This window comes from Lates calcarifer, unplaced genomic scaffold (genome assembly GCF_001640805.2).
Source record: "Lates calcarifer isolate ASB-BC8 unplaced genomic scaffold, TLL_Latcal_v3 _unitig_1332_quiver_1210, whole genome shotgun sequence".
Classification (NCBI taxonomy): Eukaryota; Metazoa; Chordata; class Actinopteri; family Centropomidae; genus Lates; species Lates calcarifer.
Window position 1 is genome coordinate 1 of NW_026115446.1, and position 27,971 is coordinate 27,971.

General features: G+C 38.1%; 5 protein-coding genes across 5 annotated transcripts; all 5 read right to left on the bottom strand.

The window, feature by feature from the left end:
- Positions 1-2,652: 2,652 nt before the first annotated feature.
- LOC108888378 (interferon-induced protein 44) lies at positions 2,653-6,559 on the bottom strand. The gene is made up of 7 exons (XM_018684366.2): positions 6,365-6,559; positions 5,932-5,965; positions 5,651-5,846; positions 5,061-5,207; positions 4,530-4,701; positions 4,258-4,358; positions 2,653-4,130 (listed from the first exon to the last, which is right to left on the bottom strand). Exons 3-7 carry the CDS (start codon positions 5,702-5,704, stop codon positions 3,963-3,965), a joined length of 642 nt encoding a protein of 213 aa, XP_018539882.2. The 5' UTR covers positions 5,705-5,846; positions 5,932-5,965; positions 6,365-6,559; the 3' UTR covers positions 2,653-3,962.
- Positions 6,560-9,233: 2,674 nt separating this feature from the next.
- Positions 9,234-11,573, bottom strand: LOC108888377 (interferon-induced protein 44). Its single transcript, XM_018684364.2, has 6 exons — positions 11,542-11,573; positions 11,091-11,141; positions 10,968-11,001; positions 10,201-10,399; positions 9,582-9,728; positions 9,234-9,443 (listed from the first exon to the last, which is right to left on the bottom strand). Exons 2-6 carry the CDS (start codon positions 11,137-11,139, stop codon positions 9,234-9,236), a joined length of 639 nt encoding a protein of 212 aa, XP_018539880.2. The 5' UTR covers positions 11,140-11,141; positions 11,542-11,573.
- Positions 11,574-14,473: 2,900 nt separating this feature from the next.
- Positions 14,474-17,917, bottom strand: LOC108888376 (interferon-induced protein 44). The gene is made up of 8 exons (XM_018684362.2): positions 17,662-17,917; positions 17,290-17,337; positions 17,154-17,187; positions 16,776-16,971; positions 16,271-16,417; positions 15,974-16,145; positions 15,745-15,845; positions 14,474-15,595 (listed from the first exon to the last, which is right to left on the bottom strand). The coding sequence occupies exons 2-8, from the start codon at positions 17,333-17,335 to the stop codon at positions 15,428-15,430; spliced, it is 864 nt and encodes a 287-aa protein (XP_018539878.1). The 5' UTR covers positions 17,336-17,337; positions 17,662-17,917; the 3' UTR covers positions 14,474-15,427.
- Positions 17,918-20,151: 2,234 nt separating this feature from the next.
- Positions 20,152-22,954, bottom strand: LOC108888381 (interferon-induced protein 44). The gene is made up of 8 exons (XM_018684369.2): positions 22,545-22,954; positions 22,297-22,335; positions 22,172-22,205; positions 21,813-22,011; positions 21,370-21,516; positions 20,995-21,166; positions 20,723-20,823; positions 20,152-20,566 (listed from the first exon to the last, which is right to left on the bottom strand). The coding sequence occupies exons 1-8, from the start codon at positions 22,684-22,686 to the stop codon at positions 20,399-20,401; spliced, it is 1,002 nt and encodes a 333-aa protein (XP_018539885.2). The 5' UTR covers positions 22,687-22,954; the 3' UTR covers positions 20,152-20,398.
- A 1,441-nt stretch (positions 22,955-24,395) lies between these two features.
- LOC108888380 (interferon-induced protein 44) lies at positions 24,396-27,366 on the bottom strand. The gene is made up of 8 exons (XM_018684368.2): positions 27,274-27,366; positions 27,064-27,108; positions 26,942-26,975; positions 26,613-26,808; positions 26,038-26,196; positions 25,740-25,911; positions 25,276-25,376; positions 24,396-25,159 (listed from the first exon to the last, which is right to left on the bottom strand). Exons 2-8 carry the CDS (start codon positions 27,104-27,106, stop codon positions 24,989-24,991), a joined length of 876 nt encoding a protein of 291 aa, XP_018539884.1. The 5' UTR covers positions 27,107-27,108; positions 27,274-27,366; the 3' UTR covers positions 24,396-24,988.
- Between the last annotated feature and the right edge of the window lie 605 nt (positions 27,367-27,971).

Consider the following 27,971-nt stretch of genomic DNA (forward strand, 5'->3'; position numbering starts at 1 on the left):
AGAGCTCACAGCCAGCGGACTCATCTCACATACATGCAGCCTCTGCGGGCCTGGTAACTACAGCTAACATGCTAATGCTAGCTTAGCATAGCGAGCTAAAAACGGAGTCACCTTGGACACAGAACCAAAACCATGACTTACTAACTACTGTTAACTCCTGCGGTGGTTATTTTCTTAATTATTCTGTCACTACTTCATTAAAGACGAGCTTTTTATTTACTTAATGGTCAAAAATGTCCAGCAATTAGTGTCTGGCTGTGTAAATGACGTCTATCTGCAGTGGAAATAAAAAACACACCTAGCTCAGCAGCTAACTGACGTTAGCTATTTGGGTTAGCATGGAGGCTAACTGCCAAGCTAGCAGTTTAGCCGGAACAAGATGACTGTCTCTGATTATCCAGGTGACTTTATCACCAAAAACAAGGTGTTTGACGCGGTGTGACTCACCTGGGACCTGCCGCTGCCCTGCCCGTTATTCCCCGGGCTCATGGCCGGGTGATTTCTTTGTTGTCCTCCCCAGCCGTGAGCAGCCGAGCCGTACTGGGAGCCCATGTCTTTAGCCAGCCCCATGCTCGGCTGCTGCTGTGCGGAGGGATTATTATAGTCTGGATATCCACCTCCATAACCCGCATCATCGGGCTCGGAGACGTCAATAACTGGTTCAAAGTCGGCGTAGCCCCGGACGGGTGCTGCTGCTGCTGCTGCCCCTGTCCGGGAAACCGCTGAAATCCTCCGCTGTTGCCGCCGCCTCCACCTCCAGCGCTGGTAGCAGCCATAGCCGCTTTGCTGTGGTTAGCAGCGGCCGAGCTGCCGCTGCCCGGGCCCATCAGGTTGTTCCCCTGGCGTGAGGGACTCATCATGCCTCCGTATCCACTGGTCCCGTATCCGGGTCGTAGTTCGGGTAGTGGTTGTACGGCTGTTGTTGTTGTAGCCTTCGTGGGAGTTCTGAACCTGGTCCATGGTGCTGTGTACCGAGAGCGCCGCTGTTACCCCAGTCCCTGGGCTTTGTTGTCCGCCATGTTGATCAAAGCAAGGCCCTCCTCTTCCATTCCCATAATAATGATTAAACTCGGAGCTGGTCCCACTCGGAGGAGGGTTGTTTGTTGGTGGCTGTTGGTGGCTGATCCCAGGCTGGCATCCATCCGCTCCTCCTCCTCCTCCTCCTCCTCCTCACTCCTGTTCAGCTGGTTGTGTTGGTGATGGCGCTCCTCTGCTCGGCTGGTCCCCACCAGGAGGATGTTTTCCTCTCCTCCATGGTGCTGGTCTGTCCCCGCTGCTCTCTCCCTGTCCCCGCTGGGATGCTGCTGGTTGTTGTTTATGTTGTTGTTGTTGTTGTTTGTTGTTGTTGTGGGTTTGCCGCTGGTGGTGCTGCCGCTGGATAAAGTGGCTGAACGGCGGAGGTGTGTGGTGGGATGATGATGGTGATGATGATGGTGATGATGATGATGGAGGAGGAGGAGGAGATCCAATACCCAGCACCAGCACCACCTCCAGCAGCAGGAGCAGCTCCGCCACCACCGCGGGGGTTTTCACTCTCCACCCGCCGAGCATCCTGGTCTCCATGTGGTCAGGTTGCCCGACTCCCGGATAGTCACCACCGGTCACCCAGGTGGACTGGGAGCAAGCACGGAGGACAAGGAGGAAACTCTGACTTAAAAAACTCCAACTTAATGCTGCAGATATTAAAAGTAATTTCTAGTTTCTTTGTAGTTTCTAAAGTAGTTTCTTTGATTCACTAGTTTATTGTTGGACAGGTAAACACCCAGCACCCAGTGTTATTATTACATTTACACACAGAGACATGAGTGGGATGTAAATGCCAGATTTTGCCAAAAAGACAAATTTCCATCACCATTCCTTGAACAGGTTGATGGGTAAAACAGAGGCTCTAAACTAAAAATCTATTCATTATATTCAGTATCTTCATAAACCAATCAGTGCTTATTTAGACTTAATCTGAATGTCCTGGTTCGTGAAGTCCTGAACCTTTTTCTAAAGAGCTGAAGAGAGGAACCAGACCGGGCACAGTGAAACCTTGGCTCCTTCAATTATCTGGATGTTACTTTGACACATAACATCCACTTAAACACTGTTGTAGACCAAGCACAACCCCCCATGGCAATAGCACTCCCCAATGTCAGGGGCCTCCCCCAGCAGGACCAGTGCTCCCCCCACACCACAAAAACTGCTCAGAAATGTCTGGAGGAACACGACAAAGAGCCGAAGGTGTTGACCTGGCCTCCAGACTCCCCAGATCCCAATCTGATTCAGCATCTGTGGGTTGATCCAGAACAAGCCCCACCCCACAACCTACAGAGCTCAAACGATCCACAGAACACCCCCACAGGTCCCATATCCACACCCCAATGGGTCAGAGCTGTTTTTGGCAGCACAAGGGGGACCTTCAGATCCAGGATCAGACTGGGATCTGGGGAGTTTGGTCAACGCCATTTACGCTTCATTTACGCCAAGATTTTTTGATACATCAACTTCACCTCAGCCAAGTATAAAAACCTTTCTGCGATATTTGCACTTATCTTCAAATTTCCACCATTTCCACTGAACATAAAAACAGGGAGGGTTGGAAATGCAGTCACTGATGTTCTGCTCTGAATAAAATCAAACATGATGTGCAATCAAACAGAGATATTCAAATCAACCTTTTAAAGATTTCGTGACTGTGTATTCAGGACATAAATAATAACGAGGTTAGTTGGTGTTATGGATTAGATAAAATTCACTGCAGTCACAATATGTGAACGCTGCTTAGATTACTGCAGAATTTCACGGTCAGAAAGGGAAGCGTTGCCTACACATGAGAGAGCATAGTGAGCTGTGTTTGTGTTTGTGAAGGGGACCCAGCAGGGACCTCCCACAGCAGCACTGGAAACAACCCAGTCAAGTCAAGCAGGGAAACTGGGTCAGAAAGCAGCAGCAGCTCTCAGAAACACACTGATGAAAACACTGTGTTCTGCTCTGCTGCTGAAAACGCCACGCACACAGCAAACACCAAACACCGAGCTGCACACGCAGAATGACGTTCAGGGCTGTTCAGAATCAGGGTCAGACTGACGTATGGAGCCCAAACTGGTCTCGAGACGGGTTTTCAGCCCCCGAAACATTTATCCCCACACCTTCAACAGACAGAGCTCGATTCCCTCCATTTCCAACCCTCTGTTATTCAAGCTTCCTTTACACAGTGTATTTTCCAGTTGATAGTCTCTTTCATCAGTCCTTCTGAAAAACTGAAAAAGATGTTTTCTGCTGTTTGATGATAAATGAATACATCAGTGTTGAAAAATTGGATTTTTTTAATTTAAGTTTTTTTTGTTTTGTTTTGTTTTTTGTTGCTTTCCACCAATGAAAAGTTGGGTTATATTCCAATAAATCAGCTCCTTAACTGAATTCAGAGGTTCAACCTTACAGAAAATGACATATAACTGATGACAATCAAAACCTGTCATTTCATTTTAGTATTTTTGTTCTTATGCATTCACCTAAAACAGCCAATGTATTTTCCTTATTTAAGATACAGAAATCAATGTGCTTTTAAGGACAAAATTCAGCATGTTTGACTATAATCAAGTGGTTTTAAGTATGTAACAGACTGGCGTGTGTTCCCACTTGGAGCTGCTAATTTGCGAAGCTTTGATGAAGACGATGAAGATGTAGACTTAACCACCAGAAAATAACAGCATGCTGCCCTCTGCTGGAGCTGCCTGATAATACATACTGCTCGTGTATTTCTGACGGATTACAGCTGCAGTCCAGTTACAATAACCTCACTGTCACAGTAAATCTGATCTGCCCTCATTCAGCAGTCAAAGCTAGTGAGTTACACTCTGAATAATGTCAGATAAAGTTCAGATAAAATCTTTCTGTCAATCATGACATATAAACTCAAGAGATTCTCCAGGAAAATATTTTACAGACAGATGACAGAGTCAACAGAAGAGCAAATCCTACACAGTTTTCCTGTTGAAGAAGTCTCCTCCGTAGTTGATGATACGTCTCAGGGCGCTCAGGATTAGAGCATCAGTATCATCACTGAGGTCAATTTCTTCATAGTAGTTTCTGACAGGAAAGATGCAGTTCATGGGTATACCCACATCTGCACTGAACTGCTCCATCTACATTTTAAAAATCACAACATGACAGCTCAGACAAAGACTTTTCAGTTCAGTCATTTGGCTGCATGACTAAATTAAACTTCAGCTGTGTCTGTAAAAATTTATGAGATTACAAATAAAAACAGACCTTCTCCTTCAGGATTATGCTTCTGTAGACGTTCTTTAAATCTCTCTTGATCTCTGGACAGGCCTCTTCAACTTTGGTGAGAACGGTGACCTGAGGAATCCCTGCCAGGACAACAGACAGAAAACTACAGTGTATATAAACTACAAACAAAGCTACAGTGAGACAGTGTTTGATAGTCAAAGGATTCAGAATGTAATATCACTTCACAATGATGTTGTAGACTCATTTTACCCAGAGTAGAAAATAATAATCATATTGATCTCTGCTCTCACCCAGACGACTGGCTTCCAATCTGATGTCCCGAAGTTTCTGCACAGTTTCGTCGCTCATTGAAGATAATGTGTCAGCAGGAACGATGCAAACCAGAACATGCACTTTGTCGTTGACAGTTGGAGATTTGTTGTAGAACTCATTTCCCTCTGACAGTTTAGATTCAGGATTGAACTGGAAGACAAGGTAAACATTTATGTTAGTAGTGACACTTTAATACTCATTTACAGCTGACATTAAAATGTGTTCTGACCACATGAAAGTACATGGAAGTGCATGGAAGATGGACTGTGATCCGATCAGCCAAACCACCTCTGGAGTTGGCCAGGGATGCACTGGGAGTGGGTGTATATGCAGTTTTGTTAAGGTTAGGGTTGGCAGCCATTAACCAGTGATCACATGAATTCTTCAAGAGGATGTGACTGGATTAGAATAAGGACACTGGAAACACATAAATGCCAGGTGTAAATGTGGGCACAGGTTAAAACTACATCTAGATACAATCTGTAAATGAAGCATAAAGGATACCGTACCACATAACCTTCCTTTACATGTCCTGTGAAAGCCAGTTTGACGTCATCCACTAGGACACCTCTCTGTGGATCCAGGCCCATGATGTCATTGAAGACAAAAGGATAGAAAGTCTCTGAGTTGTCTTTTTGGATCTTGTAGGTTGTGTACTGTGAACCACAAACAGAGAAGATGCAATTAATACTTGTAAACACAAAATGCTTTACATTTTTTATAATATGAACAACTGACAACCAACAGTTCCTCATTCTATCAGCAGAGAACGAGGGCGCAGTGGAGAAGTGAATCAGAACTGGCTCACCAGCAGACACACAGGAATCCAAACACAGGTAACAGATAACAGTGGTAAACACAGAGACTTAAACAGATTAACTGGAAGGGAACTGGTGAGAAAAGATGAGCAGATGGATAAGAGAACAGAGAGGAACTCTGGAGACATCTGGTGGGCAGATTGAAAATTGCAGGTTCTGAAGATGAAGGGGCAAACAGAGAGAGTAGTAAGCAGGGACTGGTGACAGGAGCCAAAGGAAACTGAGGAACAAATCACGACGAACACAAAAACATTTATATATGTTCTAAATATTCTTCTGACCTGTTTGGTGAAACAGCCGTGAGTGGTGTTGTCTGCCAAAGCTAGTGTGCACATTCTGCCCTTCAAGACGCTTTGGACCGAGTTGATGAAACTGGACTTTCCAGCTCCAACTGGACCATGAAGAAGAATCCTGAGCTGCTGACCTTCAGTCTGAGGTTTGTAGTTGTTGATGTACTCCAGAGCTCCCTTTTTGTCTCTGCTCAGGGAAGAAAACATCACATCACAGTGAAATAACACGCAGCAGTTGTTTAAAAATTTAACAGGCAGATAAACACACTCACCCCCAGTTTATTTTCCTCCATGACAAATCAAGAACTGAGGGTAGAAGACAAATATTGAAGAAACACTTGACATCATTGAACAACGTGTGATTTTGAACAAATGCTAACGGTCAGTTTTCCGGAAACTTATGTGGAGCAGGTTTAGACTTCTTCCCTCCCATTTACTCTGAGCTGTTTAAAGAAATAATTTTGTTTCCTTAGTAATAAATGTGTGGAAAAGTAAATTGACTAATATATTTAACATTATATTTATTTTTTTGAAGGTTTAGAATTAATGCTGGAATTACTAAATGTCTGTAAAAACACTTCATCTTGTGTGTTGACTGTTTCTACAATGATGATATTATCTTCAGTAACATGTTTTAATCAGTTTGACAAGAATAAGAAAAAATAAACAGTATATTTGACTCTATATATCACAGAGACGTCCTACCTGTGCTGTGCTGAAAAGAATCTGTCTTATGACTGAGAATGTAGACAGGAGCAGTAAATCTACTAAAATCTAGTCAGTCACAATCAGTATGAAATTAACCACTCCTGTTCTTAGTTTCACTTTAATAAAACACCTGACACTGTCCTCAGTCTCTTTTCACCACAGACACTTTAACAAAAAGAACATTTATCTATTAAAATATTCTCATGACTAAGTCAAATATTTAACAGGTGAATCCAAATATAAAACACAGACTCAAGAGATCAGGTGAAGATTAGTTGTCAGCTGATGAGAGGAATGGGGAAATAAGTGTACTGGTAGGTGAAGGCTGTTGGTTTACTGGAAGGGGAATGAATGAGTGTGGTGACTGTTGCAACCAGACAAGAAAATAAAGGTTATTCATAGACAATAAAGGAAGATAACTCAGAACAAACTATTACAAGTAGCCGAGAGAGTGTAGTACCAAACTGATTGAAGCAAAAATCTGACAAAGAGTGGAAGCTGAACCAGAGTAGATTTACTTTCTTGTTGTTTACATATTTTTGGCTCATAAAAAGAAGCACATTCTTATTATTCTGCAGCATTTGTAACTTCATAAATATACCAGTTTTTAGCACAGCTGTTGTATGAATACTCTGGCATTCAGTCAATAAACGGTGCAAATGTAATACATTATAATCATTTAATATTTTGAATAAATAAATGCATTCATTTTTTACTTTTAAGCATTTTAATATTGATAATATGAAGTAAAACAGTATAGAATTAACTGCAAAACGAGTCTATTCTATATTTTCTTTCCTAACATGCATCATCCCAGCTGTGATACACACTAATTCAACACTCCTGATCCTACATGTAATACAAATAAATGGGAGTAAAAAAAGGTGTGTATTAATCAATAGTAGCTCCACTGGTCCAACAGATGGCAACAACCAACAAAAAACAGCAAGATGGCTAATAGGTGGGCTAACCGGTTGAAAGGCTACAGGGTTGACTTTAATCATTGAGCAGAACCAAGTCAAGACAATACAAACAATTATATTTATGAAAAGTGGTCTAATCTTCATTCAGTGTACATGTTTAAATCAACTAAAACCTTTTTATAAGCTGGGTGGGTGGAACCCCTGTTGGTTGAACCTGTGCATCTGAAGTGTACAGCCAGTTTGCCTGGGCTGTTTTCTCAGACACACTTCAGCTGGACTGGGAGGATCTGGTCTCCAAGTACCTAGGAACTTCTAACATATTTGAATAATGCAGTTTGATTACACTGACAAAGAAAGTATCAGCCGTCAACATGCAAACTTAATGCTATACTTTGTGTGGCCAAAGCCAGCTGTTAGCTTGTAAGGTAATGTTCAGACAGTTAAAACACATAATGACAGAAACATCACTGAAAGTCTATTACAAAAATTTGTGCCAATTGAAGAACATCTGTATATGGGACACTTTAACCACAGATAAATACATAAGAGTAGAATAGAATTTATTTTATTTATTTGTTATTAGGATTTTCATTAAATGAGGATATGTGAATTAATTTCTTGGCAAAATCAAACAAGTATGAATCTGGCTCCACATTATTCAGCTTTCCAGTTGATGAAGTCATCTCCATAGTCGATGATGTGTCTCAGGGCGCTCAGGATGAGAGCATCAGTATCATCATTTAGCTTGATTTCTTCATGGTAGTTCTTGACAGGAAAGATGCAGTTCATGGGAATACCCACATTTGCACTGAACTGCTCCATCTACATTTTAGAAATCACAACAGGTCAATTCACCAGTTACAGCTCAATTAGTGACTGCATCACTGGATTAAATTTCAGCTGTAGTTCGATGTCTATGCTTCCAAAATAATAAATAAAAACATACCTTCTCCTTAATGTACCTGCTCCTGTAGACATCCTTTAAATCTTTCTTGGTCTCTGAATAGGCCTGATCAACGTTTGTGAGAATGGCCACCTGAGGAATCCCTGCCAGGACAACAGGTATAAAAATATTAAGAACATTTAGGTAAACTCATTTTAAATGATATGAAGTCACGAGCAAGAAATAAACAATTTACTCAACAGACACAATAATTGTAAATAACAGGGGTCAATAATTGTTGAAGATGTATTTAAGGATGTCATCAGCATATAACGAAAGGTGAGATCATATACGTACATTTCACTGGGGGATATTAAAAGGTTCTGTCTGATGCTAGTAGCCAAGGGTTCAATGATAATTGCAAACAGAAATGGGCAGTGAGGGCAGCCTTGACAGGGCTAGAAATATTTTTGGATTTATAATAATGGAGGCAGTTGGATGTGAGTAAATGATCCCGATCCATCCATTTCAATTCAAGGGGGACGGAATCTAAATTTCTAGAGAGTAAACATCGTATAGCGCCACTTCACTTGATCAAACATATGTTGTGCATCTGTTGAAATAACAACAGCCTCTTCTGTATGCTGACAATATTTTGAAGAGGCAGCAAAGACTGAAATACATATGTCTATCTGGCATAAAGCTGGTTTCCTCGGGATGGTTGTTTGTCTCTATGTGTTGACCCTGTGATGGACTGGCAATCCGCATAGGGTGTACCCCACATCTCGCCCAATAACAGCTGGGATAGGCTCCAAATATCCACTAAATTATAGGATTGCATAAGATTTTTGAGTATTCCACTGTGCTTTAAAGAGCTTGCTTGGGGGTGCTGCCTGTTAGAACAGAATCTAAAATGCAATTGAAATCTCCACCCATTATGTTAGAATCAGACAGATCTGACATGGTGTTGGAAAGATACTGAGAGAAGATGTGATGTACACATTCACTAATGTTATTGCTATGGAGGTTAGTGTTCCACTAGTTATCAAGTATCTGTCTCTCAGAGAAAGAATGCAACTATTTGATCTCTGCTCTCACCCAGGCGACTGGCTTTCATTCTGACGTCCCGAATTTCCCACACAGTTTTGTCGTTCATTGAAGATAATGTGTGAGCAGGAACCACACAAACCAGAACGTGCACTTTGTCGTTATCAGTTGGAGATTTGTTGTAGAACTCGTTGCCTTCTGACAATTTACATCCAGGATTGAACTGGAAGACAAGATGAAAATGTATGTAAACAAGTAAAAACATCACTTTTTATTTATTTTATTATTATTTTATTATTATTATTTATTATTATTATTATTTTTTTTACAGAGCAATGTCAGAATCTAAAGGATGCTGTACCATGTAGCCTTCCTTCACATGTCCCATCAAAGCCAGTTCGATGTCATCCACTAGGACGCCTTTCTGTGGATCCAGGCCCCTGATGTCGTTGAAGACAAAAGGGTAAAAGGTCCCTGGTTTGTCTTTTTGGATGTTGTAGGTTAAATACTGTGAACCACAAACAGAGACAATGTAATTTATTATAAATATCATCCATGTAAGACAAGGGAAGATACACTTATACTCTTTTTTTCCACATTGTGTTAAAATAAAACAATTCTGCTTTACATTTTCACACTTTACATTTTTATTATATGAAAAACTGACAGCTAACACTAACACTCACTGTTGGCACAGAATGAGGAGAATTTCCAGTAGTGTGTGTAGTGTGTGTCTGTCTTTAGTCATTGGTAAATTGTCAGAAAAACAGATATGTAAGAACACACAACTCCATATTGAATTTCTTGTGATTTGTATTTACTTAAAAGATGCTTTTATATTATGCATTCCTTTACACACACACACACACACACACACACACACACACACACACACACACACACACACACACACACACACAAATCACTTGATTTTTAACCATAAAATAGAAGTAGTATTAGTTGCTGTAAGTATACTGTACTGTTGTGGTGAAAGAGTCGTGAGAGGTGTTGTCCACCAAAGCCAGTGTGCATATTCTCCCTTTTAAGGCACTGCTGACAGAGTTGATGAAACTGGACTTTCCAGCTCCGACCGGACCATGAAGGAGAATCCTGAGCTGCCGACCCTCAGCCTGAGGTTTGTAGGTCTTCAAGTACAACAGATTGGCAGTTTTGCCAGTGCTTGGGGAAGGAAACATGTTTTACATTAGAGTTCAGACAACAACCCAGACAATAAATGTAATATACTGTGTTACTATAAGACATGGAGCCCAGCAAATGTCAGAAGTAAAAGAAATTCTTTCAACCTTGTGCCCACATTTAGATACTCCACTCTCTCAAATTATGTTTCAGAGTATAAATTACTAATTTATGTTGTCAGATTTTTGTTTCTACTGACACTGTACTCGCTAATTCATGTTTATATATATATGAAATGTTTTCTCTGAAATTTTGAGAGCACAAATAAGTGGTTCTTGTGCATGAAGGTACAAGAACAGATATTCAAGAGCACAGAGCCCCACCCTTGGGTGGCCCTTTGGTGGCGCACAACACTCCACCATTGACCCAAATCACCGCAGAAAACACCTTAAGAACAGCCAGATCCATGGCATTTATTAACATAAAAACATATCAAAACAACCAAGACTAAATCAAGACGACAGAAGACAAAGTCAAAAACACAACAAAGAAACAAGCTGAGAGGCAGCATGTCCATCAGTCCCACATTAGAAGACTCAGACACACTTACCCCCACTCAATTGTCCTCCATGGTCTATCGAACACTGATAGAGAGACACATGCACATGAGACAAAAACATTACAAGAAGTGTGTAACTTTTTATGAATGATAATTAGATTTTTTTTTACTTACATGGAGCAGGTGAAGGGGGAGGAGCATGTTTGGAATTCTCTGTTCCCATGGCTGCAAAACAAAACAGTCAGAAATAAATTGTTGAGTTGACTGAACATGTCAGTGAAAAAGTCTTAAAATAAATAGTCAAAAATAAAATTAAATAAATAAATAAAACATTAAAAATTTGCATATTTATTCTATGTATTTTATAGCCACTATGTGTGTGTGTTTAGTGTGTAAAATGTACTGAATAAGGTCTGTCATACTGAACAGAACTAAACTCAACCAAAGACGATAAAATAAATAAGCACAATCAAAAACACTGACCCTCTAAAAACAAACCAGCTGTAACTAATAATAAACAATTAAGGCAACTGACAAAAACTTATTCTGTGAAAAACATGACTTTAAAATCAACAAAAACAATTTATTATTTAAAAATCTGCAAATGGATTTATGAGATTCATACCTCTGCTGTTGTTCTAATGGAAGAGATGGAAGAATGTATATCTACAGGTTAGCTGTGGCAATTTATACAGCCACCTGTAATAAAGTGATTCATACATCAAGTTATACTTCTACCCCTGTTATAAATGTTACTTTAGTAGGATGTCATTTCACACAGGTCCACCCCAGGTCACTTTCACATTTTCATTTTCATTTTCATTTTCATCAGGCTGTTTTTTTCTGAGTTATTACAAAGTCACATCTGTAACCTCACCAGTACATTACTCTGTGATTCAGCCCTTCTCAAAAGTTTTTTTCATTCTCATCTTTTATTAATTTCAGAGCAAAAAACACACATTTTAATAATCTTATGACAAAGTTCACACCAAGGCCATCGAGCTACAGCTGTAAACAGAACTCTTTAGATGTTCATCACTGCTGATAGCAATTCAAGGTTCAGACACTAACAGTAATATAACATAGTAGAGTCGAACCATCACAGTCCAAAGACAAAGATCAGTAGATTTATTGGTTACATACCCTGATAGAACAGTGCTCCAGAACTATGTGTCAGAGATCAAAGTACAAAAGCTAAACCATGAGATTGTAATTCTGACAAATAAATGAATTCATACATTTCAGAAGGCCACTACAAATATAAGAATTTAAATAATGAGAACTCTTACTTCCCACCCTGCCTTTGAAATATGAAAATCAGCAATTGAAATTGCCATCGAAGCAGAATACATCGGCTGTGAAGGTCACGTCCTGAAGACTGAGGTTTGCTATCCTGTGTCTACAGCCAGGTCCCCATCACCACAGCTGCAGAGGTGGAAATCACTAATCACTTTGACTCAGTTCAAAGACCCAAGCTAAGCAGTCACATCACCATTCAGCTACACTTCAGTACCTACAACAGGTGGTACTGTTCACTGTTCAGCAAGCCCAACATTCAGCAAAGGTATCACTGTTCTACAGACACCTCACATACATACAACAATAACTGAATGCATCACCATTCATACAGCCCAATGCTCACTGCTGTTGTTGACTTTACAGTTCAGCTGAACAGCCAAACTTTATACAGCAATTTAATCAATAACTAATTCAGATCAGTTAATGTTTCTTCAGGTCTTTAGTGTCTGTCTGGGATTACTGTCTGATGAATACTGTGAGATATACTGACTCTGATACTGGTTTATGACAGTATGTCATAAATAGGAATACGAACTTCTCTGACCATTCTAGGAAACTCTGGTGAATTATTGACGGACGGACATGAAGGAAAAATGAAAGTGAGGAGGCAGTTATCTCTTGTATTGAAGTTCACTGTTGTTTACTGAATAGAGTGCTCCTTTGTAAAGACTATCAGAAACCGTAATGTCTTTTAATTGCACTATATTACGAGTTTATTAGATACATAAAGAAGCATAAAGAAGTCAGAGCCAAGTCATTAGCGCCAAATCATAACAAAAGTTATCTCAGGTCACTTTTCATATAGAGCAGGTCTAGACCATACTCTTTATATTATTATATTTAAGCAGCACCAGGAGACAGTGGAGAGGAAAACTTCCTTTAAGAGGCAGAAACTCGAGCAGAAGCAGACTCAGGGTGGACGGCCATCTATGCAAACCTTCATTCAGTCTCATCCTGCGCTCTGCAAACACCTATACAGTGTGAGCAGCTGAAATCACAATGCAACTGTTCTTATTTACATATTTTTGAAATTTGCACATAAGTACTACCCTAACCAGCTGCCTGAGCTCAGTTGTACCATGTATAGTATTTTATGTGCATGACTGACAGGATGTCTGTATTAATCAAGTGTTTCCCAGTGAGCTCTGATAAATGCAGGGTGATTTCTGGGTATTGGGTTGGACAGTATACGGAAAAGAAAAAAGAAAGTATCAGAGCTCAGCATGGATGACCAAACAATATTAACACAAGCACTGTAAGGTTTATAGCTTTCTTGTTGAATTAAAAACCTAATGCTATGCCGTTAGTGTAATTTGTGTGAGCTTTATTAAAGGCTAGTTAGAGAGGTAGTGTTACAGTTAGATACATAAGATTAGAGTTTGTTTTATTTATTTATGGTTGTTTTGATTTTCATCAGTAGAGGAGACGTAAATTAATTTCTTAGATAAAACTGATTTTATGTTGGACCATTGTGGGGAAAATAAGATTACTGTGGAGCTCAAGTAATTCACATTTAACCTGGAGATCATCTTATATCAGAACTAAAATTCAGTTGAATTATTATATTAAAATGCTATTCATCTACAGTTTAAGCTTACTGTTATATTTTAATTAAAGTTAATTGTGGATCTAGACTGACTTAATAAGCCCATTAGTTAACTATGCACTCAACATAAAATCCAAAGTTTTGTGAACGCACATACATTTTCAACCTGTGGTCACAGAGGGAGGATGATTGGAAGCCCCTGCTGGTTGAACCTGTACATCAGCTGGACTGAGAGGATCTGGCCAACAGGTATGTACAAGTTTCAGGATTTAAAAAAAACAAACAAAAACCTACTAAGATATGCACAACTTGTTCAGATATTTTGATACTGATTTTTTACAAGATAGAATAGTAAGCCTCAGTTATACGTTAGTCTGCTGCTTTTCTTAGGTGGATCAGTTTTTCTTAGTGAACTGGTTAGATGATGAGCTGATGAATTTCAGTACAATCTTACCAAACCTAAAATATACATAAAAATAGGCATTAGTAATATACTATACATATAATTTCTGTAATTTTAGTCCCTGAAAGCCCAGTGATTAGTAAAGTAATTCACAAATCTGTTGATAACTGTCCTTAAACAACAGTGATATATTCCAGTCTGTGGGAGGCGCTGTAACCGTGACAAAGAGGAGATTGATTGGACTTGTTGAATTCATCAGAAAACATTAGAGAGCAAACAAAAACTTATATGAATGACTCTTGTAACATATAAAGAAGGCAGATAATATTTATTTTGAGCAGGTTTTGATAATGTGGACAATTTTTTGTACCATTTGAATAGTTTCCACCAATGAAAAGTTATAAGTATATTTTGAAGTATTTAGCACATTTATACAATTAACTGGTTCTGTTCCCTTGTGGATATAAATGTATATTTCCACTAATGCAAATGTAAAACCCTGACTATAATAAGACTGAAGCAACTGGAAACCCACAGTAAATACCAGGATGCCACCCTCTGCTGGAGCTGTCTAATAAGATTTGACTGGACAAGACTCTGAATAATGTCTAATTTCACAGAAAATGTCATGTCTGTCATTTCTGAAGAACTTAATAAGATTTTTTCACCTCAAAAGATTTTGCTGAGAGTTTCAGAGTGAGTCTGTGAAAATATGCAAATTTAATTATATTTATTCTAATCAGTCTCACCACAAGTCCATTTAGTGGACTCATGACCTTCATCTTTAGTCCTTAAAGAGCTCAAACAACAGTGTCCAGATACATTAATAAAAAATGTGGTTGACTCATTTACCACAGAAGAGCAACACAAGGAGAAGTGAAAATGGAATACCATAATTAACCATTATTAACTTAAAAATAGTAGTATTGTTAATAATTTCTCAAGTCATGATTGTCATTTATCAGCCTGTTGCTTAAGAATTACCCCTAAGCTGTGATGTATTGTAATGTCCTGCAGCCTGTAGGAGGTGCTGTAACCCTGTGATGAGCAGAGAAGACTGAATATTTTCATTATTACCAGAGCTGAATTTATGAAAGATAAATATAACTGAATATATAATAACATAACCCCAGCCACAGGCAGCCAAAATAACCCTTTAAAATCTGAATGCTTTAAACATCCCATATTCTATGTTAAAAAAAAAAAAAAAACTGAAACAAAATGTTTTACAGACAGATGACAATGCAAACAGACAAACAAATACTACGCAGCTTTCCTGTTGATGCAGTCCTCTCCGTGGTTGATGAGGTGTCTCATGGTACTCAGGATTAGAGTGTCAGTATCATCACTGAGGTTGATTTCTTCATGGTAGTTCTTGACAGGAAAGATGCAGTTCATGGGTATACCCACGTCTGCACTGAACTTCTGCATCTGTATTTTAGAAATCACAACAGGTCATTTCACCAGTTACAGCTCAGAGACAAACAAGACTCTGAAACTCTCAGTCTTTTGACTGTGTCACTAAATTAAATTTGAGTTGCAGTCTGTGCAAATTTAGAAAATTACAAATAAAAACACACCTTCTCCTTCATGTACTTGCTCCTGTAGACATTCTTTAAATCTCTCCTGATCTCTAGACAGGCCTGATCAACTTTGGTGAGAATGGCCACTTGAGGAATCCCTGCCAGCAAGTGTTTTGATAGTCAAGTAATTCTGAGCATAATATCACTTCACAATGATTTTTTTCAGATAGTTTTATTCAGTTAACCCAGAGTAGAAAATAATAATCATATTGATCTCTGCTCTCACCCAGGCGACTGGCTTCCAATCTGATATCCCGAATTTTCTGCACAGTTTCGTTGTTCATCGTAGGCAATGTGTCAGCAGGAACAACACAAACCAGAACGTGCACTTTGTCGTTGACAGTTGGAGATTTGTTGTAGAACTCGTTCTCCTCTGGCAATTTAGATTCAGGATTGAACTGAAAAAAAGGATAAAAAGTTATGTAAGTAATAAAGAATTAACCTCTCCTGCACCCACAATTAACAGGGATAAGCAGTACGGCTGATGGATGGTTGGACAGACAGAATCTAAAGGATGCTGTACCACGTAACCTTCCTTCACATGTCCTGACAAAGCCAGTTTGACATCATCGACCAGGACACCTTTCTGTTGGCTCAGGCCCATGATGTCATTGAAGACAAAAGAGTAAAAGGTCTCTGGGTTTTCTCTTTGGATCCTGAAGGTTGAGTACTGTGAACCACAAACAGAGAAGATGAATTAATATTCATCACAAGCAAGAATTGAATGAAGAATTAAATCAATATCCAGCTGACAACTAGGAAACTGCACTGGATTAGTTCATGTCTGCTTGACATTTCCAAAGTTTTTATGACATGAACACGAACAGTTTCGGCACAGAATGAGGAAGCATTCCCTTTCTGGACTTGTCATAGTCACGAGAGATTTCTCATCCTCCAACCCTCCCAAATCCTACCAGTCCTTTATTCACTGGTAAAATTATGGAGAAAAATTATATGCATGAGACACCAGACATAGAGAGAAACACACACACACAAACAGACCTTTAAGTAAAATATTCTAAATATACCTGTTTTGTGAAACATCCATGAAAGGTGTTATCTGCCAAAGCCTGTATGTACATTCTGCCTAATAAGACACTTTGTACAGAGTTGATGAAACTGGATTTTCCAGCTCCACCTGGACCGTGAAGAAGAATCCTGAGCTGCTGACCTTCAATGTGAGGTTTGTAATTCTTCACATAGTCCAGATCGTGCTGTTTGTCTCTGCTCAGGGAAGATTACATCAAACTTAAAACTAAAAAATTGAAATAACACACAACAACTGAGTAGTTAATTGAAATGTTACTGAAAGAGGAAATAAGACAAAACAACAACTGAATCATTTTGTGCTTTTTCACTTTCTTTCAAAAATGTTTAAAAATTTAACACACAGATTACACACTCACCCCCAGTTTACATTTCTCCATGATTCATCAAAAACTGACAGGTAGAAGACAAATGTTAAAAATAAAATCATGTTGAGATCATTGTATAATATGCTTCAGTGAATGACTACAATCAGTTTTCAGACAGTAAACTTACAAGGAGATTCAGCAGGTTCAACAGATTTAGATGTGTTTCCTCCCATTGCTGGAATGCAAAACATTTACTCTTGCCATTTTGTTTTTGTCTTAAACCAAAATGACTAAACACCTTGGCAATAAAAGTGTAGTAAACTTATGCATTTACCATATAATTTTGAAGGTTTAAAATAAATACAGTAACCTTTGATGTTCTTATTTCTGATTAAATTTGCTGCAAAGAAAATAGGTGAAGCTTAAACACTAATCTTGTATGTTGACTGACAGTTTTGACAAAGATCATATTTTCTTTGATTACTTTTTTCATTGAAAATCAGTTTTACTAGCATAAGCAAACTAAAAGTCTGATGTGGACATTATAGAACAATCCTACCTTGCTGTGTTGGGACAAAGAGAAACAGTCTGAGCCTTTAGACTGATCCTGGTAATGCAGACAGTCACTAGGAAAAATACTCAAATGTGTTTATGTGCAGTATGAAATTATCCTCCCACTCCTGGTCTTACTTTCACTTTTATGAAACATGTGACTTAAAAGAACAGCATGCAAACTATTTGACAAGGTGACATGGTTTTTTCTTTTACCTTGCCCATTTTATTTTATATTATTTTAGTTTAAAGGAGCTATTTGTTTTATCTTTTGCTATCACTATGTAACCAACATCACCATAAACAGCTGTTCACTACCTAAAGGAAAGGTTGCTCTAGTTATGAGAAAGCAATGGCAGAGTTTTGCTTCTGTTTCCATCACTTCTTTTTCCACTGAAGTGAGTATTACAATAATAATGATAATAATTATTACAGTTCACATTGAAGAGTGGGAGCTACAACCTCTTTTATTCAGGTTTTTAAAAGCCAATTATGGATTTTACGCATGTTAATAAAAACTGTAATCTTCTCATTCCATGTTTTACAAAACATATTTCTGTTAGTTTAGTTGTATGCAGTGGTGATTTCTGGGAGACAGGCTTTATCTCAAATTACAGCTCACAGCTTTGTGTTAATTTTATTGAAAATGTCTAAACTGTAAATTCAAACAACTTGAATTGAATTGAAACACACTATTGACTTTACTCCTGTATACATTCTTTAAATCTTGTTTGACCTGAGGATGATGTTTGTAGTTTTTTTTTTGTAATGTTAGGACAGTTAACAGTAATGTAACTGCATGATTTTATTATATTATATTACATTATTCATTTCACATTAATACTTTTGAATTGCCATGAAAGAATATTCAGTGGCTTTACTTCAGTCTTGTAAATTACTGTTCTGTTTAATACAGACCTAGAATAAGGGGAAAGGGAATGTAAAACTCACAATAACCCTATTTGTTAACTATGCATTCCCTGTTGACACTTTGACACAAGTCTTAGGAAATGTGGCAGTTATTAAAACACTGTCATTTTTAAGTGCTGCTACTAATGAATTGATGGCAGGGTGTTGCAATAACTCTCTATTTTGGTGTACTATACAACTTTTGTGCAATATATATTTATTAGGACACTGCCTACCAAAATCTCAATCAAATCAGATGGAAACTGAGGTTAAAAGCTGGTCTAAATCTGAACTAGGTTAAAATTTTCCTCTGCTTTTCTGTAAGTGGGTCAATTTCATAGTAGTCTAGTTTGATGATGAATCTCCAACACAGAGAAGGAAATCAAGGTACTCATTTTGAAGAAAATCTTGCTCTGGTTTCTTGTGATGTGCATTGTGATAGTTGTAAAGGTTGAATTATTGAAAGGCAATAATTATTATAAATAGTCTATTATACACATAATTTCAGTAATTTCAGTTCCTGAAAGCTCAGTGATTATTAATGTCATTCACAAATCTGTTGATAACTGTCTTTAAATTTTAATGATATGTTCAAGTCTGTGGGAGGCACTGCAACCTCAAGACAGGAGAGGTTGTTTGGACTTTACATATCAAATTCATCAGAAAATATTAGAGAGCAAAGAAAAACTATAAATGACTCTCATGACATACAGGTAAGGCAGGTAAAATTTGTTTTGGGTGGGTTTTGATAATGTTGACAACTTTTTGTACCATTTGGGTGGTTTCCACCAGTGAAAGGTTAGATTATATTTTAAAGTATTTAGCACATTTTTCCTTAATCAAGTCGTTTAAAGTGTACTAAAGTATTAAACCACCAGAAGCAACTGGAGACCAACAGTGAATAACAGGATGCTGCCCTCTGCTGGAGCTGTCTGAAAAGTTTTTGACGAGTTGGACATGAGTTTGGATAATGTCTGTATATATAATGTATCAGTTTAAGAGAAACTTTTATGTGATTTTTGACATATAAACTAAGTCATCTTGTTTTTCACCTCAAGAGATTTCACAGAGATTTTCAAAGTGAGTCTGTGAACATATGCACCAAATTTAGTTAGTACAATATTTAGTTGAGAGTAAATATTTTTTTCCAATCTTAGGAGGTTCAAACAAATGGAAATCTGATGCTCCAGTGCAGCTATTAAATGGACCTCACAGTGAGACAACCAGTGTCTGAATAAAAAATGTTTCACTCATTTACCCTAGCAGGGAAACACAAGAAGAGGTAATAAGTGGGACATTCATCATTTAACTATGACTTGAGAAATCGGTAAACATTTTGCTGTTTTTAAGTTGATAATGTTTAGTAATGTCATTTACCAACCTATTGCTTGAGTATTGTCCTTAAGCTGTAATGTAGCTGTAATGTGTTCAGCCTGTGGGAGGCGCTGTCCCTGTGATGAACAGAAAAGGCCATCTCTGCTGCAGAGGAGGTTGAGAGATTTTTCTGAATGTCATGTCTTTTTTTTAAAAAAAATGACTTATCTCTCAAAACATACAAATAAGTAAACACACCAGCAACAGGTGCATATTCTAACTTTTACACATTTTTTTTTAATGTTGTGCTTTATAATATGTAATGCTTTTGTTTCACCGACAAAAATGTTTAGATATATTTTGATTGTTACTACAATTTATGTAAGAAAAACCCACCACTTGCAGTCAAAATGGCCTTAAAATGATTCCCAATGCATTAATCATCCCTTACTGTACTTTATAAAAAATGCAGTAACAAAATATTTTACAGACAAATGACAGAGTCAACAGAAAAGCAAATACTACACAGTTTTCCTGTTGATGAAGTCCTCTCCGTGGTCAATGATACGCCTCATGGCACTCAGGATTAGAGTGTCAGTATCATCATAGAGGTCGATTTCTTCGTAGTAGTTTCTGACAGGAAAGATGCAGTTCATGGGTATACCCACGTCTGCACTGAACTTCTGCATCTGTATTTTAGAAATCACAACAGGTCAGTTCACCAGTTACAGCTCAGAGACAAACAAGACTCTGAAACTCGCAGTCTTTTGACTGTGTCACTAAATTAAATTTCAGTTGTGGTTCACAGTCTGTGCAAACTTAAGAGATTACAAATAAAAACACACCTTCTCCTTCAGGTTTATGCTTCTGTAGACGTTCTTTAAATCTCTCTTGATCTCTGGACAGGCCTCTTCAACTTTGGTGAGAACGGTGACCTGAGGAATCCCTGCCAGGACAACAGACAGAAAACTACAGTGTATATAAACTACAAACAAAGCTACAGTGAGACAGTGTTTGATAGTCAAAGGATTCAGAATGTAATATCACTTCACAATGATGTTGTAGACTCATTTTACCCAGAGTAGAAAATAATAATCATATTGATCTCTGCTCTCACCCAGACGACTGGCTTCCAATCTGATATCCCGAAGTTTCTGCACAGTTTTGTCGCTCATTGAAGATAATGTGTCAGCAGGAACGATACAAACCAGAACGTGCACTTTGTCGTTGACAGTTGGAGATTTGTTGTAGAACTCATTTCCCTCTGACAGTTTAGATTCAGGATTGAACTGGAAAAATAAAATACACATGACACGCGAAAAGTTGAGATCATGTCAGGTTTTTTTTTTTTAATAATGTAAAGCACTTTTTACAAAGCCCCTTTAAGGTGGGAATATTACACCTTGCTGTTCTGCAAATAAGGTATGGAATCAGAATGGGGGAGAGGCATTATGTCCTCCCCATAGCATGGGGGGCTTAAAGGATGTTGTACCATGTAACCGTCCTTCACATGTCCCCTCAAAGCCAGTTTGACATCATCTGCAAGGACACCTCTGTGTTGGCTCAGGCCTCTGGTGTCATTGAAGACAAAAGGGTAAAAGGTCTCTGGGTTTTCTTTTTGGATCTCGTAGGTTGAGTACTGTGAACCACAACAGAGAAGGTGAATTAAATATTCATCACAAGCAAGAACTGACATATCAGTGCCCAGTTAACATAAAGGAAACTATTAGTTCACATAGTGTTTGAGTGACTTAACCAAAAGGTCTTATGACACAAACAACTGACAACTAACAGAGTATACAGAATAAGGGCACATTTCCAGTCCAAGTCATGAGAAATTTCTGCTGCTAACGCTTCAAAGTCCTTTTGTCTGTTTTTATTTACAAGTGATGTAGTCCTTAACACACCACGTAGTATTCTCAATATTCTTCATACCTGTTTGGTGAAACATTCATGAGCAATGTTGGCTGCCAAAGCCAGTGTGTACATTCTGCCTAGTAAGACACTTTGTACAGAGTTGATGAAACTGGACTTTCCAGCTCCAGGTGGACCATGGAGAAGAATCCTGAGCTGCTGACCTTCAGTCCGATGTTTAAAGTTTTTCATGTAATGCAGATCACGCTGTTTGTCTTTGCTTAGGAAACAATAAATCAGACTTTAGAAAACTGAAGGACTTAATCATGATTGAATGATTGAAGTCTTTATTTGGTTCTTTTTAACTAAATAGAAAAAACAAAGTCAAAAAGACAAAAAACAAAACAAAAAAAGATGTCAAGATGGATAAATACACTTACCCCCAGTTTATTTGCCTCCATGGTTCATCAAGGACTGACAGGAAGAATACAAATGTAAAAAAAAATTGACATCATTGTACGACACGTTATTTTCAATAAATGGTTTAGTTTTACAGTAAACTTACGTGGAGCTTCAGCACACTTAGATGGCTTATCTCCCATTGCTGGAAAGTAAAAAAATTCCCTCTAAGCTCATGTTTAAATAAATCACTTTGTTTCGGTCTTAAACCAACAATGACTGAACACCTTGGTAATTAAACCATAAAGCAACTGATCACTACATTTAATGTTATATTACACTGTAAGTTTAGGATACAGTAATTTTTGCAAATGCAGTTTTCCAAGCTTAAGCCAAATAAACCATACATCCTACCTTTTGTGTGCTGCCACAAAGAGAAAGAGTCTGATCCTTTCGACTGATACTGGGAATGTAGACAGTCAGCAGTAAAAAATGCATATTGTACATTCAGTATGGAGCAACCACCCACTCCAGATTGGAGTTTCACTTTGATCATATACGTGCTTTAAGTGAAGTTTACAGGCGTTTTTCAAACCACAAAACAGTTTCATTTTCAACAGACATCAGCCTATTTCTGAACTCTGTCTGGAGATAAAGAAATTCTTGTGATTCCTCAAACACTTGAAGTGACACATTTTCTCTGAGGAGTTTTTTTTTCTTTCCTTTTTTGTTGTTGTTTATTTGTTTGTCTGGATTAAGTTTGAATGTTTTAGATTTGATAACAAATGAATTCCGAGGCATACTATAAGACTGAGAGGTAATCCCTCAACCTCAGCATCATTAATCATCAAATGGCCCTGTTGATGGTGTAGCCAGATACTTTACTACAGCTGTTTATCAGGCTATGAACTGACTGCAGAGGGCTGAGATAGATGTAGAATATAACAAGACCATTTGCTTTTAAGTTGACTTTATATCATATCCCTGAATAGAACTAGACATTTGTTAAAATGAGTAAAGAATGATGGTAATGGTGGGAATTCCTGATTTGTAGGTAACATGAAAGAAAGGAAGAAAGGTTCTGATATAATTCAATCAGTTATTGCTGAGGCATTGGGGGAGGAGTGTAATATTTAAATTTTATTTTCAATATGGACTCAGGCTGGTATTATTGTGACTAGGGGTGTTTTTAAACTGAAAGACAAGGTTTGTCTTTTTGTTGAATTTGATTTGGTTAGTTTTGGTTTCATGCTGCAAGCACACTGAATAACTCTGCATAACATACCAATGTCCTGTCGTCAGCACTTACATGTACTGTGTCTCTTTATACTTAACATTGATTGGTTCATAATTGGGCATGTCTGACGTCAGCGTGTTGTCAAGTCAACTCATCCTTTCAAAAAATTTTCATTGTTGGACCAAATTACAATTAAATATTTGGTCTCCTCCTCTCCGAATGTGCTGCAGCGGCTCATTTCTACTTTTCTGGTTATTTTTCTTCTTCCATTGCTTAATGGCTGACTAACCTGTATCAACTTCCTGTAATTGGTCCAAAAGTCCAAACCATCTTAGAAAGTGTTGTAAATGAACTGAGCCATGGGTCAGTGTTATCCAGATTGAGACTACCTCTTTTGGTCTGACCAAATTAGGTAGAAGTTATAGCAGGAGCCTTTGAATTAGTTCATATCAGTACAGGCATATCTAAAAAGAAAAAGGTAATTCTGCATACAATTGAGTTTCTATTCTGTCATGTGATTTCTTTGAAAGTAGTTGAAATATGGTCTTCTACAGGAAGTAATAAGTGTGTTCACACCAGATCTGTCTGGTGTGGTCGGAGCTGTAATCTGAACTCTTGTCGGTCAAAGGTTTGATCAGACACACGGTTCTGTGTGATTTTTAAAAATTTCTTCATAACTGAAATGAATGCACAATCAAGGACTAAAATTACTGCATATGTTGAACTTATATTGATCAGGTGGAAGTGTACACAACTGTATATGTCTGATGTAATTAGTTACTTCCATTCTTGACAGTTTTAAACCATCCACTTACAGCCCTCTAATATGAATTAAATAAAGGGAGCCCAGTCCAGACATTTTGGAGAAAAACTCTGCAAGCATAACACTAAAACAAAGTGTGGAGACTATAATTGGACAAAATATGTTTTTTTGAAACTGTACACTGTTGGTGCTGAAGGGGAGTGGAGAAGAGGCATTGAGGCAACGTAATCTGGAGTGAGCATAAACATCATGTCCTGCTGTCTGCAGGCTCTGCTTAATCCACATAAAAATTTATAGGAATCTACTATGTCATGTTCACATTCCTCACATGTACCTGTTAACCATCACTATGGTGATACTTCGATCATAATTGTTAAACAATGGTTTATCGCAATGAAATTAAAAAACTGTTGATGGGAAAACAATGGATTGAATGTAAATATATGATATTAAATTTTCTTCTGTACTATCTAGCCACCAAACAATACTCCCTTAGTCATCTCAAAGGCCTGAGTAGATTTTAGAAGCATAAAAATAGTGAAAAACTCAAAAAGAGTGTTTGTGTATCAGGTTCTTCCAACTCTTAAAACTGTGACATAAAACTTCCAAAGTCAAAGGCTCCCCATTTATTATTGCTGCACTAATACCTCAAATGAAAATATTCCAGATAGTTTTAGGTCTGTTTAGTCAAGTGTATTTGATATTAACAGACAGAGGATATTTTAAACACATTTACACATATTTGGCATCTCTGTAAATGTTTGGATCTCTATTTCAATTTCAAATAAAGTTCTGACAACAAATTTAAACACATAAAATTCTGTTTTGTTGTTTTTTCAGAAAAATAATCTTCACCATTTAGCATCTTTGTTTTCTTCTGAGGAAGTCATCTCCAAAGCTGATGATGTGATACAGGGTGTTCAGGATTAAAGTGTCAGCGTCGCTGTTGAAGCTGATCTCTGAACTGTAGTTCCTGACAGGGAAGATACAGTTCATGGGAATTCCCACTGCTGCACTGAACTCCTCCATCTGCATTTAAAAATCACAGCATCTCAGTTCAGAAATTACAGCTCAGAGCTTTTTGGACAGCATTAAATTATATTCCATCTTTGTGTAAAGTCAGTAAATTACTACTAGTAACATACCCTTTCCCGTAGCACTTTGCTCCTGTAGACGTTCTTTATATCTCGTTTAATCTCAGGACAGGCCACATCAATTTTGGTGAAAATGGCCACTTGAGGAATTCCTGTCAGGAGGAAACATGTAACTTCAATGAACACATTAGATTAACACATTACATCTGTCACAGTACAGACGTTAGGGAGGTGTGCAGCTGTACGGAAGATATGGGGTAGTCTGTGTACAAAGTCAAGATAAACGTATAATATACTTGTAAGTTTCCATCCAGAAACCTTAAACTGTGCACCGCTACAGTTCCTCAGGAGGGAACTACACAACATGAGGTGGAACATAACCTCCCCTTGTTGTTGCTTTTTTCCTGTTGTACTGAACTCATACTGAATCAGAACTGCGTACTGTTACACATGTATTTTCAAGCACTTGGTTCCACCGCCCTCAGTGTGGTGATAATGGTAATTTCTGCTCTCACCCAGCTCACTGGCTTCATCTCTGATGTCCTGCAGCGTCTCCACAACTTTCTCTGGCATCAGACCTTCTGTGCTGACGTCAATGACAGAAACCAGAGCATGGACTTTGTCCTTCGATGTTGGGGACTTGTTGTAGAACCGATTATCCTTTGATAACTTACATTCAGGATTGAACTGAAAAACAAAGTCAGATAATGAGGACAGTTACCACACAGATCAATTTGACTGTAAACAGATCACCGTTCAGTTTTTTTTTTTTAAACTAAATAATGTCAGGGTGTTTAAACACAGTAACTGTACCGTGTATCCGTCTTTGACGTGTCCCTTCAGCGCCCGTTTCACATCTTTCACATGGATCTTTCTGTTTGCTCTTTTGGTGTGTTTCAGGCCCATCATGTCATTTAAGACAAAAGGGTAAAAGTTGTTTGGAGTTCCCTTTTCCATCTTGTAGGTTTTGTACTGTGAAACACATACAATAAATACAGTTATTATGACTGTCCGGTCTTATGTTGCAGGAGGTGCCTCTGATCAGAAACATTAACTTTCCATTTATTCAACTGAGCATCCTGAAGTGTGAACACAATAGAATAACCAGAGACACTTCTCTAAAATTCAGAAAACTGTGGTATGTTAGTTCTTCTCATTTTACACAGTAGTGGTTTGACACCATTCAAAGTCACATAATTATGGTTTGTGTCCACAGGATGAGGAAGAATGAGAAATATCTCTGCTTTCAGCCCTTAAAGACTGTTTCATATTTTCTGTTTTTAAATTGACAAAATAATGCTAAACAAACACAGTTAAAATAAGTTTTCTGTTGTAGCAATGTCAGGATGATTTCCCTCTTACTACATTAACACAGTCAAACTTCACACCTGTTTGGTGAAACAGCCTTGAGTGTTGTTGGCTGCCAAAGCCGGAGCGCACATTTTGTCTTTTAAGACACTTTGGACCGAGTTGATGAAACTGGACTTTCCAGCTCCGACCGGACCATGAAGGAGAATCCTGAGCTCTTGTCCTTCAATATGAGGTTTGTAGTTGTTGATGTACTCCAGAGCTCCCTTTTTGTCTCTGCTCAGGAAACAGTACATCACAGTTTATAAGATTAACTGAGTTAACTGGGATGTTACTGACAGACGAAATAAAAAATAAATCATTTTTGTACTTTGTCATTTCTCTGTTGCAGATGTAGATAAACACTCACCTCCAGTTTATTTTCCTCCATGGTTCATCAAAAACTGACAGAAGACAAATGGTAAATATTGTTGGCATCATCGTACAATATGAGATTTATTGATGAATGGTTTAGTTTTTAATTCAACTTACGTGGGGGTTCAGCTTTAATGTGTTTAGACGGCTTGTCTCCCATTGCTGCAAAATAAAGAATTCACTGTTCATATTTAAATAAATAAACCAAAATGACTGAACACCTCAGTAATAAAAACATAAAACAACTGATCAATAGATGAATGTAGAGTAGATAGAATGAAAAAAAAAAACAGAAATCTGACCCTGGATGTGACAGAAACATCTTACCTTTGCTGTGCTGCCACAAAGAGAAGAGACTGATCTTTACAACTGATCCTGGTGATGTCGACAGTCAGTATGGAGTGATCCACCCACTTTGGTTTTAATTTCACTTTGGTCATTTACGTGACTTAAATGAAGGTTTTTCAGACCAAACAAGTTTCATTTTGACTGTTTCTCTGAACTGTGATGTGATGTGTGAAAATTCAGATTTTTTTTAAACATTATGTTTAAATCACTGCTTATTTAATAATTCTAAATCCTCTTTAATGGTCTTTACATTTGGATTAAGGAACGAGGATTAAGGCTCGAGGAACTTTTCACACCTGCTGCTGTGGTTTGGACCAAACTGAAAAGTCTAAAGGTCCAGACCAAACAGGGTCGATGTGAAAGCACCTTTAATTAATTTGCAGTGTAACATTAGTGGAGATGTGTTTTACCTCAGAAAATAAAGTACAGGTATTCTGCACAGTCCTAAACCACAGCCTAGAGAGCAAGAAACACCCTGTTTGTCAAAACAGCTGGTTGCAAGCATCATAAAGGATTTACAGCAGGAGCTGTCTGTTGAATTCATTCACATTAGCACAAGGCCTATCTAAAAGACAGTTTCTGTTCTGTCATATACAGTAGTCAGTGAAATATGGTCTTTAACAGGAAGGAATAAAATGTGTTCACACCAGGTCTGGTGCGGTCTGAGCAGACAGAAC